The sequence below is a fragment of the Aedes albopictus genome, chromosome 2 (genome assembly GCF_035046485.1).
Source record: "Aedes albopictus strain Foshan chromosome 2, AalbF5, whole genome shotgun sequence".
Lineage (NCBI taxonomy): Eukaryota > Metazoa > Arthropoda > Insecta > Diptera > Culicidae > Aedes > Aedes albopictus.
In genome coordinates, this window is record NC_085137.1 from 36,788,366 (window position 1) to 36,809,505 (window position 21,140).

Genomic DNA, 21,140 nt, shown 5'->3' on the forward strand with positions numbered 1-21,140 from the left:
TTTCTTCTTTTCTTTGTTTTAAGACATTTGAGCCACATGCATGAAAGTCATATAATGATATAAAAGAGATGGTAACAGTTTTTGTTATTTTAAATATATAGGTAAAACGCGCAGAGCAGACAACATCAAGCCAAGCATCAAGCGTTAAAAGAGACAAGTATTTTTTGTGGGACTGATAGGGTAAAAGCTCCCTTAGTGGAGGTAGTACCAATAGTGGAGGTAGTTGCAATTTAGCCCTATTTCGACCAAAAAGCTTGCAAATTACAATTTTAATAGATGCATCATGCCTAGTTGATAACATTAATTTAATTTTGTGTTCAGGTTTTGGCGAAAAACCTATTTTAAACAATTATTTTCCTTATTTTATTTTGCTCCCTTGCACCTATAGTGGTGGTAGTGTTCCTATAGTGGTGGGTCCCATAAGAATTCAATGGGATGCGCCACTATAGAAACCAACGTTAAATTTTACCTCCATAATAGGAACCGTATACCTATAGTTGGTGCAAATGATTTATTAGCAAAAACTGAAATAAACAATGGTTTTTACATTTTTCCTAGCAAATTTAAGTGAAAAACTATCGATTAACGTTTTCAGACTTTTTATTTTGTGGTATTATCAATTTTATTCAATTATTTTACTACAAGGAGCTACTAATAGCACCACTATTGGTACATGTACCAAATGCGTAGAAGTTTAGGAGAATGTTCCTCTGGATCCGACCTACTGATGCCCACTAGATATTTTTTAGTAAAAAAAATACTTGTTCAAGACCGGGTATTTATCATTCGCTAGACCGACTACTGTCAAATTGTATAGAAGTTGTCACAAACACATAGAGCCCGAGTCAGCTGTCCATTCTAATTGGATTTAAATACCCACTTGCAAGTCAGAAATACAATCAGTTCGTGTCAGAAGCTCAAAGAGAGAACTTGAAATAAATTCCGACAGTCGAACCCCGAATAGACTACAGTTTAACTTTAACGATTAATAAAGTGTAGTGGAGTTAATCAATTTCGTGCGGTTCCTGATCGCTGAATATTGTCCCAAAGTGGTCCTAGCACCTGTCAAAGTGCCCTTTGAGCTCCTGCAAGCAGTTTTTGGTGCGTCGATGACTGGTTGGCCGTTGGATGGTGAGTCGTCCCAGTGGAGTAGGGTCCTCCTGAAGCCACATCCTACCACTCCCGAGCCATTGCCTCAACAATACAATATTCATCTGAATTGTTGATTTAAAATACCACAGGCATGAAAATATAAATGATTTTTAACAATACATATTAGAAAACTAAAGTTCAATGTGGTGCAACATTAATCGCGTTTTTCTCAGTTTCAAGTTGTTCAACATGGGACAACTATGCGTAGAATGGCAGCAAATGAGTAGTGTATTTTATTGTTTAATTCAGGGCGACCCATTAATATAAACTAAGTACAAGCTTGTTACTCGGGCTCCTGCAGCTCCCCCAGAACAAGGTGAAACGTCTTACACCCTCTCTAAAATTCCCTGAGACTGCCATAAACTTCTTCAAAACCTCTAGGATCGCCTAGAAAGCTCTTCTTGAATTCAACTGAAACGATTTTAAACCCCAAAGGTCTCCAGAAGCCCCCCAAAACTACAGAAACCCACTGAAATCAGATGCCTTTAACTCCAACTTAAATCTTCTTAAACCTCACATTGAGTCCCCGAAACTTCTCTGTACTTCAACATACAACACTTATTGAAACCCCCGGAGAGCCCGCTATGACCACACTACTGAGCGCTACCTACAAGATACTCTCTCAAATTTTATGCCGCCGTCTATCACCGATTGCAAGAGAGATCATGGGGCGATATCAGGCTAGATTCGTGGGTGAACGCCCTACAACGGACCAGATGTTCGTCATCCGCCAAGTGTTGCAGAAGTGCCGCAAATACAACGTGCCCAGCCCACACATCACTTGTTCATCGATTTTAAATCGGCGTATGATACAATCGATCGAGAACAGCTATGGCAGATTATGCACGAATACGGATTCCCGGATAAACTGATACGATTAATCAAGGCGACGATGGATCGAGTGATGTGCGTAGTTCGAGTATCAGAGACACTCTCGAGTCCCTTCGAATCTCGCAGAGGGTTACGGCAAGGTGATGGTCTTTCGTGCTTGCTGTTCAACATTGCTTTGGAGGGTGTTATAAGACGAGCGGGGATAAACACGAGTGGGACGATTTTCACGAAGTCCGTTCAGCTGCTTGGTTTCGCTGATGATATTGATATTATTGCTCGTAAATTTGAGACAATGACAGAAACGTACATCCAATTAAAGAATGAAGCTAGTCGAATCGGATTAGTCATTAATGTGTCGAAGACAAAGTACATGATGGCAAAGGGCTCCAGGGAGGAATCGCCGCACCCGCCACCCTGAATTTATATCGACGGTGATGAAATCAAGGTGGTTTAAGAATTCGTGTACTTGGGCTCACTGGTGACCGCCGACAACGACATCGGCAGAGAAATTCAAAGGCGCATTGTAGCAGGAAATCGAGCAAACTTTGGACTCCGCAGAACTCTACTCTCGAACAAAGTTCGCCGTAACACGAAGCTAACTCTATCTACAAAACGCTGATTAGACCGGTACGCAACATGGACTACGTGCAGAGGTTCAACGCGACCTTGGAGTTTTCCAACGGAAGCTGTTGCGTATTATCTACGGCGGAGTGCAGATGGAAGACGGGACTTACAGAAGGCGAATGAACCACGAGCTGCATCAGCTGCTAAGAGAACCAACGATTGTCCACTCCGCGAAAATCATGAGGCTACGGTGGGCGGGTCACGTCATCAGGATGTCAGATAGCAACCCGACTAAAATGGTTCTCGAGTGTCATCCGACCGGTACAAGAAGACGTGGTGCGGAGCGAGCTAGGTGGGTCGACCAAGTGGAGGACGATCTGCGGACCCTTCGCAGAGTGCGAGACTGGAGACACAAAGCCATGGACCGAGTAGAATAGAGACGGCTACTATGTACACTGTACAGCAGAGGCCACTCAGGCCTTAGCCTGACCGGTAGGCTCAAGTGGGCCCAGTCTCGCAAACGCATCAAAATGCCTTGAAACTCCTCTGAATGTCCCATGAAGCTTTCCTGAAAGTGAAACCCTCTACATCATCCTAGAATCGTCCTGAGGTTCCCTGAGAAGCTCCCTGAGACTCCGAAAAAATTCTCGTAATCCCCGAGAACTCTCCAGAATCCCCCAAATTAAACTACCAAGCTACCAACTACAAATTAGTTTGGACAGCCAGGTCGGTCAAATACCCCCATGGTGCTCGTGTAGCTGATGATTTTCGGATGCTACTTGACGGTTCCATACTCTCCATCACTTTAATGACCATGACCTTGGATCGGCAAAAAGTAGGTATTCACCACTTTCAATCCACCACCGCGCCATGCCGGCAAATGGCTGGTGCTAATTTCAAGGCACCATCACCATCGACCACCATCCGGCTGGCTCGCAGGCTGGAAAGAACAGATGGACGATCGACGTTAGAAGTCATGTGTCGAGTCCACGTTCGTTAGTTCGTCCGTACTTGCTGCGCCAATGAAGGTAATGAAGGCTTCGACCACAAGTGCGCAAGGGGTGCATACACCGCATGCGTCAAACACGCAAATTAACCATTAATAATAATCTAATAAATCTCCACCGGCGGCGGCCCCGGATCAATTATTATCGACTGTGCGGCTGTTTTGTTTTGTTTCATTCGTTTCGCTCACCGTCAGCTGAAGATCACGGTCCACGACCGCGTTGGCATTGCAGGAAACGTTCAGCGCTCGATGCAAACCGCCGATGAAGAAAGGCTGCACGCAGAGAAGCGTCGAGAAGACGACCTGAGCGGCGTTGTACGCGATGAGGGTGTTCTTGAGCACGAAAGGCTTCCGGTTTTCCATCCACCGGGGACCGTAGTGGAGGACAAAGAGAAGGTAGCAGGCGGCAATGGACAGCACCGGAACCGGATTGCTCATCAGGAACCAGTTGTCGATGATGGGATCTGGAAATGAAAGTGAGGCGACGAAATTAGGTGATTAATTTGAGATCAGCAAAAACAGTAAATTTTATGTTTAATTCTCTTCTTCGAATTTACACGTCTCATCTCACATTGTAGTCCAGTTTTCACATAGGGTTTATATCTAATTCCCGGCATACTTACCACCGACCAATAATGATTGAGTTTAATTTGGCACCTCGCCGAATACCTCATGGCCAGTTTGATTTGACTAATTCATAAATTGGCTTTCATATTATGTAAAAACATATTGTAAAACATCTACCATTTCCTCAAAATAATACGAATGAATAATTCCTTTGAATTCTATTTCCGTCCAGTTCACGTCTATTTCGGGCACAACATGAATTAATTCCCGACACCTTCTACGTGACACTATGGTACATAGGATGGAGAAAAATTATGATTTGGCCGTAGTTGTGTATTCGAGAAGACGGTCAAATTCTTCACAATGGAAATCAAATAATGTGTTGAAAGTACTATTGAACAGAAAGCTTTTAAATTGAGGTAGCTTTGGAATAACGACCAAAATATTTTTGTTGAGTTGATAATAGTTTTGCCCACCCGATTATATAACGCCATCCTAGTGCAACTAAGAAATCTTTATCTGTGGTTGTGAAATGTGATGTTTCGTATGCAGAAAATCCACGCACACATTTCCTGCATCTTCCCTGGGACGAAGACATCTTGTCGTTTACCGACAGGAAAAAGCAATTGATTTCAATAATTGAGCCAGCTTTTTTTATCTGTATTAACGAGATTTTTAGCCCTAGGCTAGTTCATCTCGGGACCCACGTTTTACTCCCCTTCCGAAGGAAGAACCCACCACCTTTTGTGAGTTTGTCGGGAGTGGGATTCGATCCCAGGTCCTCGGCGTGACAGTCAAGTGTTCCAACCATCACACCAGGTCCACTCCACATTGAGAAAGCTGTTGCTGCATACTGCAGCAGTGGAATTCAACTTTGAAGTGCCACAGGGCTTTTGTGGGGTGTGAATTGAAGTTCAATAAGTTCAATAAGTGGACCTGACGAAGTGAAATTCGAGCGGTGATGAAGATCACTTCGGCTAGCTGCTGCTTTGGTGCGGTTGTCGTTTTCTAACGCAAAACGAGAGAAACTGCAAAGTCGTAAGTGGAGTGAAACTGAAACATGAAATTTTGCGTAATTGTTCGACTTCCAGTACTATAAGGGCTAATTATTGATAGTCTACATCTTTTTGCTTTCATCTAATGATTCATTGGCAAGGGTAAGCTGAAATATTTTTAATTATTGGCTTTTTTCCAAATGACATGACGAAAACTAACGCATATGACGAAGTAAATTTCTACCCTATTTTTCTTACCCTGAAGATACAGCATACTTTTCGGTTTAGTGTTCAATGAGCACTTCCTCTATATTAGCCGAGAGCTTTCTTTACTAATTTACTGTTGTGCATTTGTAGGATAACAGTCGAGTTTTTGACCCCTAACATAAATGAGATTTAATTTAAGTCAAAATTAATCAAATACAGAGAGCATTAATAATAATGTCGATATATGAACAAGTTTTAACTGTCCGTTGAAAATTCTGACAAAGTGAATTCCGCTTGAACATTGAATGAAAGCAACTGATTTATGATGCCTCAGAATTCAGTATTTTCGACATCCCAATGCATTCATTAGTAAAATGCTGCCATGCAACCCTTTATCGCCCGTATGTGAGCCAGTGAAATTTGACCTTTTATAATTGCGAGAAATTACTTGTACTGTCATAACCTGTCTTACCCCAAGGATCTGGCTTGCTTGACAGAATGGCACTTGGCCGAATACCGTATGGGAGAACGCCATGTGACCTAAAAAGATAACTGAACTTAAGGCGAAACTGGTAGCAACACCTCATTTTTTTGGTTTTTGATTTTTTATTAAATATCGAAACAATATTTTCAAAATCGGTTTTCATACACATATGTATCAGAATCAGATCAGAACCGATCAGAAGAAAATAACAAGTAAATAACATATCAAGGTATTTATCTTAAATACCACCATACCTTGATATGCCCTTCATTAGGTGGTAATAAGAGGCAAAATAACAAAAATGAATACCAAAATTTAGTATAAATAACACCTAGAAAATTACAAGTATTGTTATTTCAATAATGAATGCATACCTAAAATTTTAATTGCTATATTTGTTATTCCAAAGTTATTGAATATTAAACTAATAACATTTATTGTTATTGAATGTTTCATTTCTTCGATGACTTCATGATGTAATAGCAAATCTTGTTCTTTGGTTATTTTCACTGCTAAACCAACAAATACTACATCAATACCAAACTCTGCTCAAATACCTCCAACTGTTATTGTGATGTTCTCATAACATTTCGTAGAATAACGCAGCAATAGCAATTTTAGGTATTAGAGCACATGTTGCTCTTCGCATGGTATTTGTAAGGTATGCTCTTCTGCTCGGGATGTAGAGTATGGATCAAGGTATCTTCTGTTTTTTTCCTGGTGGAAAATTGTTTTAGTTTTGGAAAAAAAAAACAATTCTTTTCTCAAATTTTGTTTGAAAATGGTTTTTGTGAAAACGAAAAATATTTTCCACCATGAAAAAAATTCAGAAGATGCCTTGATTCATACTCAACATGTGTACGAAAAACAATTTTGAAAATATTGTTTTGTTATTGAATTTTTTTATCAAAATCAAAAAATGAGGAATTCACCTTAAGTAATCATGTCACTGATCTCAACAACAGTGAAACTCCAAGAAATAGTAAATTATATAAAGAAGGTTAGATCTCTAATAAACTGCTAGCAGTGTAACTGGCAACAAAATCAACATACGGTAAAATCAGAAAGAAAAGCTTATGACCACAAGCACAATACCTAAAACACGATGTTTGGCCAATTGACCCAATATGAAGATGACATCCGGCCAAATGAAGTGGCAAATACAAGAGTTTTACATATCCATTGGTTTATTGTAGGCATTTGCGACTATATCAGTGCTGTCGTGGTAAAATCGGAACTGGTTACTTTGAGAATTATTCCAGGAAAACCCCTCAATGAATTTTCATTTCACGATTTTTTCTGTAATAATCGCGAAAGGGGCAGTTTTGCAGAAATTTCATTTATGAGTTCAGCAAGCATTCTTCCAAAGTTTCCTCCGAGAATTCTTATAGAATGTATTCCTTCCCATGTACTTCTTTAGAGATCGCTTTCCACGATTACTTCCAGGGACACCACCAGAAATCCCTCTAGGGATTCTTTCAGAATTTATCAAAATTTGTCCGGAGTTTTCATAGAAAGAAGATTCTTGCAGGATTTTCTAGACAGATTTCAGCTAGATGTTTTCCAAAGATTCCTCCAGGTATTCCTTTAGAATGCATTCCTGTCATTGTCTTTTTTTTTTTTTTTTTAAATTGCTCTAGAGATTCCTCCACAGATTATCTCAGGAATTCCTTCAGGAATTTTCCTTCTACTTCAGAGAATCTTTCAGAGATTCTTTCAGAAATTCCTCTTGGGTTTCCCATAACAATTCAGAATTTTTTCAGGCACTTTTTCAAAAATTATTGTTGGAATATCTCCAGAGGTTCCTTCAGGTATTATTCCATACTTTCAGATATTCTCTCAGGCATTTATTTAGAAACTCCACTAGAAAATTCGAGAGATTTTTCTTCCCTCCAGTGGTTTATCCAGAAGTACTTCCAGGTGTATCTCGAGGGATTTTTTTCAGACCTTTCTTCAAGGATTCTTCCGGAAATTTTGCCGATGATACTTCCAGAATTTCTCCAAAGATGCTGAGAATATTTGCTGAGAATACTTCCGTAGAAATTACTGCAGCATCAATTACATGGCAAGGAGTGTTTCAGGAAATTCTTCTATGGATACCTGCAGAGGATTCTCCAGTTCTTTCAGGTATTCTTCCAAAGATTCCGTTAAAAAATCTTTTTTTTAAGAATTTCTTCAGCGGTTCACTAAAAAAATCCTCCAACGTTTTTTTTATGCAGGGTTCCCTTCAGATTCCCTTTAGGGAGTTTTGCGTACTAATCCCTTCAGAAATTGTATGAAATTGTTTTCGAAGAATTCCTCCGGAGGAGTTCTTCCAAGGGTACCTTCAGAAAATCCACCATGGATCCCTCATATATTTATTGAGGGATTTCCTCCAGCATTCCACCAGTAACTTTGTATGCAATTTCAGCAGGGATTTTTACAGACAGTTTTTGTAAAACTCTTCTACGAAGTTTTATAGGAATCTCTCCAGAAATTTCTCAATCATTTTTTTTTTCTCTTGGAATTACTTCCTGAGCTCCTCTAGAAGTTTCTTATAGTCTCTTTTCTTGGAATTAGGGAGGTATTTTTCGGAGCATCTTCAGGTTTTCTCCCGGACATGCATCCGGGAATCCTCCAGAGATAACTTCTGAAATTGCTTAAGGGTTTTTTATCCAGGGATCCCTTCAGAAAATTTTCAACATTTTTTTATAGGAACCTCCAAAGGTTTCATTATTTTGAGATTCATTCAGACCATTCTCAAGGGATTTGTTTTTTTTTTAATCTCTTCAGGAATTCTTTGAATAATTCTTCCTGTATTTTTTGTGCAATTTTTGAAAGTATTTCTACAAAAAAACTTGGAGAAATATCTAAAACAATTTCTACAGGAATCCCTGAAATAGGTCCAGGAATTTATTAAAATGCATGAAGAAATTTTTCAATAAATTCTTGTAGGAATCCTTGGAAGAATTTCCAAAAGATATATCTGTAGGATATAAAAAAAAATTAAAGGAATTTCTGAAAAACTACATGGAAGAACTTTTGAAGAAATACATTGCTTAAGTGCCTGAAAAATTCTTAAAATTCTGAACAAGTCTCTGGAGACAGTTTTGAAAGAATCCCTGAAGTAATTTCGTAAGGGTTCCCAGCAAGAATTTCTGAATGAATCCCTGGAGCAATTTCTGAAAAATATGCAGTCGAATCATTGAAGAAATCTAATGGATGAATCTCTAGAGGAATATCTAAAAAAAAAAATACCGGGAGGAATTTCTTAAGAACTCCCTGGAGAAATACCTAGAGGAATTCCTTGGGAACTCCTTGGTGCAATTCCTGGAGGATTTTCGGAAACTATTTCTGGAGCAATCCGTAGACGTGTTTGTGAAATAAATGGCAAAACAACCACCCCCCCCCCCCCTGGAGATCCTAGAAATTCCTGGGTAATATATCTAAGTAAATTCCTTGGAAAATACACGGAGAAACTCTTATAGTTATCCTTAGAGGAAGTGCCGGGGAAATTTCCGGGGGAAGTTCATGGAGGAATATCCGGAAGAAATCCTGAAGGAATCTCTGAATGAACTCCTGCCGGAATCTCTGGAGGAATTCCTGCCTGAATCACTGAAAGTAGTAATGCATGAATCTCTGGAGGAATTCCTGCAGGATTGTTTGGATGAATTCCTGAAAAAAATCCCACATTCATACGGGATTTTTCAATGGAATGCCCAAAGCAATTCCTGAACAAATGTCTGGTACACTTCTTGAAGAGATACCTGTACGAATTTCTGAAGGAATCCCTGTAGAAAATCCGAAGGATTTTTTAATCGAATCCCTAGAAGAATTTCCATGGGAAACCCTGGAGGAGTATCTAAAGAAACCCATGAAAATCTACCTTAAAGAATTCTTTAGGAAATTTCCGGAGGTATTGTTGAAGCCATATCTGAAGGAAGCCCTGGAGAAACTTTTTAAAGAATCCCTGGAAGGATTTTTGAAGAAACAGGTATAGGAATTTCCGAAGGAAACCATGGCAGATTTAAGGCCAAATTCCTGGAGTAATTTCTAAAGGAATCCGTGGAGCAATTTTGGAAGGAATCCATAGAAGATTTGTTAAAGTAAACCTTGGACAAGTTTATAGAGGAATTTCAGGGAGAATTTCTCAAAGAATCTTCAGGGTAATTTCTGAAAGAATCCCTGATAGCATTTATGAAGGAGTCTGTGGAAGATTTTGAAAATAAACTTTTTGAGAAATTTATGGAGGAATTGATGATGATTTCCTGAAATAATTCTTGCACAGATTTCTTAAGAAATCTATGAAGGAAATTCTGAGGAAATTCTGAAGAAACTTCTAGAAGAATTCCTGTTACAATCCATGGAAATGTTATAAAAGGAAATACGTGGAAGACTATCTGAAAGGAATTCTTCGATGGTTTTCTAGAGGAATCCATAGAGCAATTTCTGAAGGAATCCAAGGAAGGCTTTATAAAGGAGTTCTCAAATTTATTTCTGGGGTAATCTCTAGAAAACTTTAGAGAAAATTCTTAAGGGAACTATGAATTAATGATACATATTGCCCTTTACTGGAATTTTACCACATTTGGTGGTATGTCTGAAACAATTTGGAAATACTTGTAATTAGAAGGCATGAAATGTCCAATTAGCAACATTTCAATTTAGAGATGAAATTTGTGAAACAAAATCGCGTTTTGGTGAGATTCGAACCCACGACTCCGTATTCGCTAGACCAGAGCTTTAACCAACTAAGTCACATAATAGGTAATGATTCTGGGTAATAGAAAGCCAAACTGACTCCGAAGCCACACCGTGCACACTTCCTTTTTACAAACCCATCTCTCTTTCGGCTTGGATACCAATCCACATCACACTCGCGCTTGTGCCCACTAACTACAAGCGAGAGCGAATTGTTTTTATGAAGCCGGGACTTACTCTCGCAGTGCGCATACCTAGCCACTAAGCAGTTTGTTTTGCTGCGGTGTCTAATTAGTATGCATCGAGAGCCCGGCACGGTCACACGCTTTGACGACCAACTGCGCCGATAGACGCAAGCAAGGGTACAATGATACATATTGCCCTTCACTGGCATTTTATCAGATTTGCTGGCATAATTAAAAGTATTTCCAGTATCAAACTATGAATTCTCTAAAGGAAACTCTGGAACAATTCCTGAAGAAATTCTCAGTGAAATCTCCAAAGGCATTCCTGGCAGAATTTCTTAAAAATTCCCTGGAAATTTTCTGAAGGAATCGCTGCAGAAGAAATACCTGGAGGGTGATTTTTTACAGGAATCCATGGGGAAATTTCTGAAGATATCGATGGGTGGTTCTCTAAATGAATCCTTCGATAAATTTCTGGAGGAACCTCTCAATGAATTTCAGATGGAATCCATGCAAGATTTTCTAAAATAATCCCTCGAGAGTTTGCGGAGTAATAGCTAGTGAAATATCTGAATTGGTCCCTGTAGGAAACGAAAGCAAAACTAAACAAACCCCCAATCTTTGATAAATAGATTTTTTTTTGAAGAGCCCGTAGAAGAATTTCTGGGGGAAATTGTGGGGTGACTACCCCCGATTTCCGAAGAAATAGCGTGACGAATTTTTGAAAGAATTCTTGAAATATTTATTTTATTTGAAGGGATTTCTAAAAAGAAATCCCTGGAAGAAGTATCAATATCCTAGAGTCGTTTTGCACGTGTGAGGGTGCATAAAGAAATGGAATACTCAAAAAGATAACTTTTTCTAATTATACTAGGGCGCAAAAAACCGTTTGCGGTTTTCTTATATTTAGGAGGATAAGTTTAGAAAGTTGGAATGTTTACAAAGGTAACTTTTCTAAAATTATAAGGGGGTAAAAAAATCTAAAAATCTTAAATCTAAAAAGCGCAAAAAATGAAAAACAAAAACCTAGGTTATTTTTCGTATATTTGTAAGGGCGCTTTTACTGGGCGTTAAAAAACAGTTTTGACCTCAAGAGCTGATAACTCAGTGAGCAACTTGAAGTAATCTCGAAGACACCACTGGACTATGTTTTGTAAATTTGATCAAGAATTGGACATTTGGTAGCCATATCAAACAGGTTAAGTTTGGACGGATGGATTAAGTAGGAGGTTGGATGGCACAATAAAACAATAAAAATAGAACATTACAAATGGAGTTCGGACTAGGGGCGAGACCCTGTGCAAAAGTGAGCAACTCTGAAAAATTGGGAGTTTTTTTTACCAATGATCGCCGAAATTCGTCGAAAGACATCCCCATAAAACCGGGTTATCAGGCAATATTGTTTTGGTTTTGCGGTGGTGCACTTTTCTGCTCAGTTTCAAACCCTAAGGATCCGGATTACTTGGCATAATGGCTGTTGCCCGAAAACTACTTGACCGAACGCCATGTGACCCAAAAGTTCACTAAATTTAACCCTTTGGGGTTGAAGGGGTTATATATGACCCCTAAAGAAAGATGGCTGTATAAAATCCCCCACTCTGTCTTCCGCAAAGTTTTGGCGGAACTTGCTTCGTCATATTCCTCCCGTCATTAGCGTCGAAGGCCAAGAAACAACACCAGTCCTATATCGGTCAACCTAAATCATGCCGCCAATGCGACCACTCGTCTCATCCTGGCGTCAACCAATCAAACTTCATCAACATAGTCGGTATCAAAATCCACCGGGGGGCAGTTCACTCAGGACGATTCCCCACCGATCAACGACATCCATCAAAAATCACCATCTCCCGTTCACGTGGACGAATCGGAAGCCCCAAAGCAGCAGAACAACGACGACGACGACTGGTCTGACGATGACGATATGTACATCGAACTCGTCCACCGCACACGACGGCGATCAAGGCGCAACAAAGAAGAGAGTGGATTGAAAAAAAAAAATAATGCTCGAACCAGTCTTTCCCAAACACGGATTATGTAAAAATCGTTTCAAGAAAAGGAGCTCGTCAATAGCTAAAAACGTTAAGAGTGTAAAATACCCTGTAAATACTATATAAATAAAAAAAATATTTACATTTTTGGTGAATTGGTCCTGTTATACCCGTTACAGCATAAAGGATAGTAAAAAAACTATAATCTATTATCCCCTTGGAATTTTACGAATCATTCCAAAATTCATTGCTTCAAAAATTCCTCCAGGGATCCCTTCTGGAATGTCTCAATGGGTTCCTTCAGAAATTTATAGATTCGCGCCAAGCACTTGATAGAGCGTGGTTACAGTTTGAGCTGTATTTGGTGAACGCAAAATAATACTGTACGTGAAACGTAGGTTTGCACCGCTATCTGCTCGGACGCCTTTTGTTGCAATTGTGTGGTGTTAAATAAAAGTAAGTGAACCCAGAATCTTCATCTTAATTACGACGGTCTCCAAAAAAAAACTTCCCAAATCGAATCGTCATGTTACAAATTATTTCAGAAAATCTTCCATGTGTTCCTCTTGAAGTGTTAGACAGAATTATTTTACGAAATCTGGCATGAACTGCTATACAGGTCGGACTCGATTATCCGGGTGACTCCAAAATTATTTCACCCCGGATAATCGAATCACCCGGATAATCGAGCCATGCTTCTTTTCGTTTATTTTTGATGTTCTTCAATCAAAAACTGTTCGTTAAACATAGAAGCTAACATACAAGACGTTGTAGTGCCTAAGCTTAACGTCAGGTATTATTATAACCATGTTTTTTAGAAATGAAATTTTAGCTGAAAAATATGAAAAAATAAAAACAATTTTCAAATAGGTTAAATCCAATTTTCAGGTGTTGTTTTTGATGTTTAACATATTTTTTGGCATATTATAATCTTAAATCTTGTAAACAAAGCATAAACAAACTTTTCCCCGGATAATCGAGCCATTTTTGCCGGATAATCGAGCCCCGGATAATCGGGCCCCCGGTTAATTGAACCCCCGGATAATCGAGTCCGACCTGTACCAATTCCTTCATGGTTTTTCACAAATCATTTCAGAGATTGTTTGAAAAATTCGCCCCGGAATTACTTTAGAAATTCCTTTAGATATTTGTTTAGAAATGTCTCTAGGCATTCGTTTGGAGAATCTATTGGAGATTCCTTTAAAATCTACCAATTTTTTTGTCAGTAATACTAAAAAATCTTTCTAAACAATTGTTAGGAATTTTTTTTGAAAATTCCTTCACGGATTCTTTTAAAGAACCTTCCATGGATACATTCGGAAATTTTCTTCAAAGATTTGTTAAGAAATTCCTCTTATTCTACAAATTTCTCAAAGAATAACTTCAAAGCATCTTGCATGATGTACTTCTGAAATTCCTCCACTTTTTTCCAAAAAAAATATCTATGAATTTGAGCAGAAATTCATCCAGGGATTCTTTCAAAAATTCGTTCAGATATTTCTTCAGAAATTTCTTTAGACATTTATTCAGAAATTTCTCCAGAGATTCCTTTAATAAAGCTTTCAATGATGCTTTCAGAAAAATTTTCAGAGTTCTTCAGAAAATGTTTTGAAAGTTCCTTCAAAAAATTGTACTGGGGTTACTTTGGAAATTCTTCCAAGGATTTCATTGGAAAATCCCACAGTAACTTTCAATTTCTGCAGAAATACAGAACATTCTCAAAGAGTTGTGTAAGAAAGTTGTTGCGGAATTGCTCCATGGATTTAGAAAATTCTTTAGAGATTTACCCTATTTTTTCGGGACATTTCTAGATTATTTTTCCGAAAATTCCTTGAAAATTCCTTTAAGCATTCTCTCAAACGATCTTTCATGGATTTATTCAATTTTTCTTTGGTTAATAACTTGGAGGATAAAGCATTTTCGATTATTTTTGTTGTTCTAGATGCTAGCCCCAGTTGCCCTTTACCGAATCACACAGAGAGATCCATGGATGGGATCATTCATTTGCAATCAGTTACGTTCACTTGTTGTTGACTCGCTTCAGAAGCATCGTAGCAAAAATCAATGTATGGAACACATTTTCATTTTTGTTTTACCTAAAACTTTGTAGAACAATGTACTAACGAAGCATCAATAATTATGTCAACAGAAACCAGCAAACGCAACTCTCCACGGCGTGAATGTAATTTATATTCACGGCGTGGAGAGCTGCCTTCACAGCTCGCTCACGACTTTGGTATGCGTGTGCGAATCTAATGACATTCGGCAAACTTTCAAATAAATCTACAAGGTTAAATTCATCCATACATTGTTTTTTGATAGCATGCTTCTGAACTGAGATAGTAGCTAGTGAATGTAATTCTTTGCAAATGAATGATCCCATCTCTCAGAGATCACACTGGTCGACAGTGGATCACGCACTTTGACCACTTGTTCCATTTCTGATGGATTTTGGCCCGCTGATTCCGAATGTGTCTTCAGAATTGCTGTAACATGTACAGTTTTTGAGAAAAATAGGTTTTTTTTTTTCACAAAATTTCATATTTTCATAAAAAATAAACTATTGTCTTTATATTATTATTTTTTTATCTGCTCATCTCAACCAATATTTATATTCGATAGATTTTGATCCACTGATTTAGAATCTGACCTTAAAATTTCAGTAACACGTACAGTTTTTGAGAAAAATGGGGTTTTATTCACAAAATTTCATTTTTTCAGGGAAAATAAAATTATTGTCTTTTTAAATTAAGTTTTTAAGTTTTTATCTACTCATCTTAACCAATAGTTTTTATTAAATAGAGTTTGATCCACTAATTCGAAATCTGACCTAAGAATTACTGTAACACGTAAAATTTTTGAGAAAAAGGGATTTTTCTCACAAAATTTTATATTTCCATAGAAAATAAAATATTGTCTTTATAGTTTTATTTTTTTTTATCTTATATCTTTTTTTTTTATTTTATTCAATAGCTTATATTTTCTATGAATATATGAACTTTGTGAATAAAACCCTATTTTCTCAAAAATTTTACGAGTTACTGAAATTCTTTGTTCAGATTCTGAATCAGTGGATCAAAATCTATTGAAAATAAAAATTGATTATGATCAGCAGATGAAATAAAATATAATTATAAAGACAATATTTTATTTCCATGAAAATATGAAATAAGGTGAATAAATCCTTATTTTCTCAAAATTTTACGTGTTATTGAAATTCTTAGGTTAGATTCTGAATCAGTGGATCAAAATTAATTGAGTATAGCTATTGGTTATGATGAGCAGATGAAAAATTCAAAATTATAAAGACAAGATTTTGTTTTGTATGAAAATATGGAATATTGTGAATAAATCCCTATTTTTCTCAAAAAAAATAGGTGTTACAGAAATTCTTAGGTCAGATTCCGAATCAGTATATGAAAATCTAATAAACATGAATATTACTTAAGATGAGCAGATAAAAAATAAAATTATAAAGACAATAGTTCATTGAAAATGGAAAATATAAAATTTTGTGAATAAAACCGTATTTTCTCAAAAATTTTACGTGTTACTGAAATTCTTAGGTCAGATTAAGAATCAGTGGATCAAAATCTATGGAAAATAAATATTAGTTATAATGAGCAGATGAAAAATTTAAAACTAAAATACCAATATTTTATTTTCTATGACATATTAAATTTTGTGAATGAAATCCTATTTTTCTCAAAAACTGTACGTGTCACAGGAATTCTGAAGTCAGATTCGAAATCAGCGGACCAAATTCCATTAGAAATGGAACAAATGGTCAAAGTGCGTGAAAAAAGTTTCAATTTTGTCGACTAGTGTCATCCGAACATTGAACGTGTTTCCCGGAATAATCTGAAGAGAAAATCGATGAAGAGAAATCGATCATTGCAGATCGATATGATACGCCTCTAGTAGATTTTTACGAGATTTTTACGACTTTTTCTGAAATTATTACAAGAACTTTTTTTTATGAGTACCTCCAAATATACCTCCAGAAATTCATAAAGAATTTCCTTCAAGATTTTTCCAGGAATTCATCTCTTCAAGATATTTCTCCAGCTGTTTGTTCAGATATGATCCATATTTTCCTTTAAAAATCAAATCGTGTAGAAAACAGATTGAAGAAGAGTTCCTCTAGCGATTAACTCACATGTTTCATCAGAGATTGCTCCATTTATTATTTCAGTAGGTTCCGGGTCATGTGGCCAAATTCCATTTGGCCGAATGCCGTTTGGCCGAATGCCGTTTGGCCGAAAAAAAAAGATGAACAAGTGACCATGCCACAGCTCCCCGCATCAGTATAACTGGAAAGAACAGTCAATGATTCAAAGAATGAAAATTTTTTGTTAAAATATTGGTAGTTTCATCGCCATCTAATACCTGAATTACAAAACTAGAAAGAATAGCCAATGATTAAAAGAAGGAAATGTTTCTGAGGATCATGTTGGTAGTTGGAATGTCAAAACTTTCCTCTGAATCTATTGATCACAATTCGGCCAGATGGCATTCGGCCAAACGGCATTCGGCCAAATGGCCGAACACCATTTCAGTAATTCCTCAACAGAGTCTTGAAGGCAACTCTCCAGAGGTTCCTCTGGGTACTCAGAAGATTATCGGATATTCCTCCTGGGGTTACATTATATATTTCTCTTGAGAGTTTTTGAAACCTTTCTTCAGGAATTCTCTTAGAAATTATCGCGAGGATTCTTCAGGAATCCTTTCAGAGATTCTTCAATAATTTTTTTCTAAAGTCCCTTTAAGATTTTTCTCTTGGTGTTTCTCCAGGAATACCTCAAGATTTTTTTTTAATTACTGCAGAGCATTCTCCAGTTTTCCGGGTAAACAATCAAATTCAATTTCCTTAGAAATTGATTTTAGCAATTCCTTCAAGAATTCTTCCAGGTTTGTTGCTAAATTTTTCTCCGAAAATTCCTCTGAGCTCTAAGAAATTGCTTCAGGGATTTTGCCCCAGCCACTTCACAAGAAATTTTTCCAAGAAATCTCCAGCAATTCTGCCAGAGTTTGCTTCAGGACATCTTCCATGAATCCCTATAGAAATTTATTAAGAGATGAAAAATGTATTCATGAATTCCTTCAGTACCTTTGACTGCAATTTCTGCACGAATTGTTTTATATTTTTTTTTTCAATGATTCTTCCAGGAAATTATATTCTCTCCAGGGAATTCTTTGGAAATTCTTTCAGGAAACTCTTGCATAATTTCTCCAGTATTGTTTATGAAATTTCGTAAAATATTTCTGTAAAAATCTGAAAGCCACTGAAGGAGTCTCAGGAGATATATCTAAGGATTTTCCTGAAGCAGTTTTAGAAGGAATCCGTGGAGGAATTTCTGATGGAATCCTTTGGAGATATTTTTTTTATCCTTGGAGGAATGTCTGAATCCCAGGAAAATTCCTGAAGGAATTCTAGAAGAAGCTGCTGAAGATATTCCTGGAGGAATTGGAAACACCCTTGGTAGAATTCCTAAAAGAATTTATTATAAATATTTAGAGGAAGTCCTTACCAAAATTTCTGGATGATATTCTGAAACAAATCCCGGAGAAATTCGTGAACGTATTTTTAAAGGAATTCCTGTAAGAATGTCTGGAGAAACACTTAAACTCCGCAAAGATTTCTAGAAAATCTCATGAGAATTTTCCAAAGGAGTTTGCTGTAAAAATATCTGGGAATTATTTCTGAAGAAATTTCAGTATTTATTAGCGAATCCGTGTAAAAATTCCTATTGGAATTCAGTGGAAATACCTGGAGCAACTTCTGAAAGAATCTCTGTATTAATTTCTGCAGAAATCTCTAGAGAAATACCTGCTGGAATGACGAAAAAAACACATTCCTGTGGTAATTTTCAATAGTATCCTTGGAGAAAGACCAGAAGATATCTCTGGAGAAGTTAGTGAAAAAGGATATCTGTACGAATTACTGAAAGAATCTATGGAAGATTATTTGAAGAAACCGCTGGATGCATTTCTGGAACTACTAGAGTTACATCTGAAGACATCCCAGGAGAAATTTTTGAAAGAACTCCTGAGGAGTTTTCTTTAAAAGGTCCCTATTCCAAATATACTAGAAAAAAAAAAACCCCATAAGTAATCTTTGGTCGAGTTTTTGATAGATTCCATGGAAGAAGAAACTCTTGAAAAAACTGGAGAAATTATTGGGATATATGATCGGAGGAAGCCTTGAAGAAATTTATTGAAGAATCGCTGACAGAATTTATGACGGAACAATTCCTGAAAATAATCTTGCATTACTCTATGCAGGAATTTCAGGAGTTATTTCTGAAGGGAGAACGTCCATAAATTTCGCTACGCTTCGGAAAGAGAGGGGGGTTCATTCATGGGGGAGTGGAATTGAAAATGGACAATTTTTGCGTGACGAAATTGAGGAAAATTCTAATAAATCAATGGAGCCATTTAGGAAGGAATCCCAAGGAGGTTCGCTATAGAATTTTTTTAGAAAATTTAAGAAGGAACTTTGGGAAACCCTTAAAAATATTTCTGAAGCAATATTTGGAAGATTTTTAAAAAAAGATTTCTGGAGAAATTATACAAAAAATTCTACAGTTTTTATATTCTGAGAAAAAAATCGCTGTAAGAATGTCTGGAATCCATGGAGGGTTTTCTGAAAGAAATCCTGGTGAAATTTCTTAAATAATCCTTGGAGGAAGCATGGATGGTTTTCTTGAAGAATTCTTGTTGAAATTTATGGAGATTCCTCTAGAGGAATTTCTAAAGAAAATACTGATGAAATTTCTGAAAAAAACATTAAATTTTTTTTTAAGGAATCCGTGGAAAATGTTTTGAATGGATTCTTTGCATGTCAAAAATTTCCTCTGAATTCTTCTGACATAATTCGGCCATACCGCATATGGTCAGATGGCATTCGGCCAAATGAAGTTGGGCTAAACGACATTCGGCCAAACGGCATTCGGTCAAATGACCGGACACCCTCCCAGGAGATATGCCAAGAATATGTAGGGGAATGTGCATGTACATATCATGAGAATACTGCCATAATCCGTGAGAATTACAAAAAAAAACTCGCTAAGTTCTTTTGAAGAAAAAAATAAATGAAGCAAAGAATATTGAAGATCCTCCATTTAAAAAATTACAGTAAGAAATTATTACCAGAAATCATAAAAAATATTGTTAACGATTCATAACAGATCTCAAAATGCATCAAACATTGCCATTAGGTCTGAACAGGTAGTTCGTAAAGTGCTTGCGAGAAAAACATATTTCGTCATTTTCCCATCGGCGTGGGAAATATTGTTCGGCGGCGTGGAAAAATATGAGCAGTGCACAATGGTCCACGAACCAGATTTACGAGGAAAGATGCATGCAGCGCCTTCAAATGATTTTTTAGACAAATATGGTCTTCTACAAAGTTGTTCCTAAAAATAAGGCCCTCTTTTCAATATACATGAACATTAGGGTGGTCCATATTTTCAAAGAAATTGGTAATCAAACTTTTTTATTTGCAAGAATAACTGTATACATTCTTCGGGAAAGTTGTAGATCTATCAATTTTGAGCAAGTTTGCCGAAGACACTTTTTATGTATCCTTAAAATTGACCGATCTAGAGGTATTTTTCTGAATTAGCTTAGGGTGGTTCAAGAAAAACTGGTTTTCTGGCGTTAACTTTTTCAGTTTCGATTTTTCATCAAAGTCGCCCAAAAAACACTTGTAGAGCATTTGAAGACGCGTCGTTTCGTGCGCTGAGATGATCGTTATCTCTTTTGGTTCAAAAGTTACAGGCATTTTTCTAAAAAAATCATAGTTTTTTAAAAAGGTGGTGTGAAGGGCTGGGGCAAACATAAAAAATATCTTTTGCCCGCATTCAAAAGAAGGAATGTTGTTATAAAACATATCAAAAAATTAGAGGGGTGTTATTTTTGTAACTCAAGTGAAAAATACTTGAAAAGTGCCAATTTTTTCTAGAAAATCATCAATATCTTTTGAACCGAATGACGTAGCAATATTTTCAGCGCACGAAAATGTGCGTTTTTCAAAGTTCTAAAACTGGTTCTTAGACAACTTTGATGAGAAATTTGAAACAAAAAAGATAAAGGGTTTAAACTGTTTTGACCAAACTTGGATCATTTTCCCATAGTTTTCATAGGGTGACGCTAGAACAAATCGTTTTATTGCTTTATCTTCTTTGTTTCAAATTTCTCGTCAAAGTCGCCTAAGAACCACTTTTAGAGCTTCCAAAAACGCGCATTTTCGTGCGCTGAGAATGTTGCTACGTCATTCCGTTCAAAAGATATTGATGATTTTCTTGAAAAAATAGGCACTTTCAAGTATTTTTCACTTGAGTTACAAAAATAACACCTCTCTAATTTTTCAATATGTTTTATAACAACATTTCTTCTTTTGAATGCGGGCAAAAGATATTTTTTATGTTTGCCCCAACCCGACATTACACCTTTTAAAAAAAACTATGATTTATAAAG

The 21,140-nt window shown here is 36.9% G+C and overlaps 1 protein-coding gene across 1 annotated transcript in view; it reads right to left on the reverse strand.

Moving 5' to 3' along the window:
- LOC109622324 (elongation of very long chain fatty acids protein AAEL008004) overlaps positions 1-21,140 on the reverse strand; it is a 40,515-nt gene that overhangs the window by 11,789 nt on the left and 7,586 nt on the right. The window contains exon 2 of the mRNA XM_062849472.1: positions 3,743-4,017. Coding sequence (XP_062705456.1) covers positions 3,743-4,017 — 275 coding nt within the window. The remainder of the gene's footprint in view (positions 1-3,742; positions 4,018-21,140) is intronic.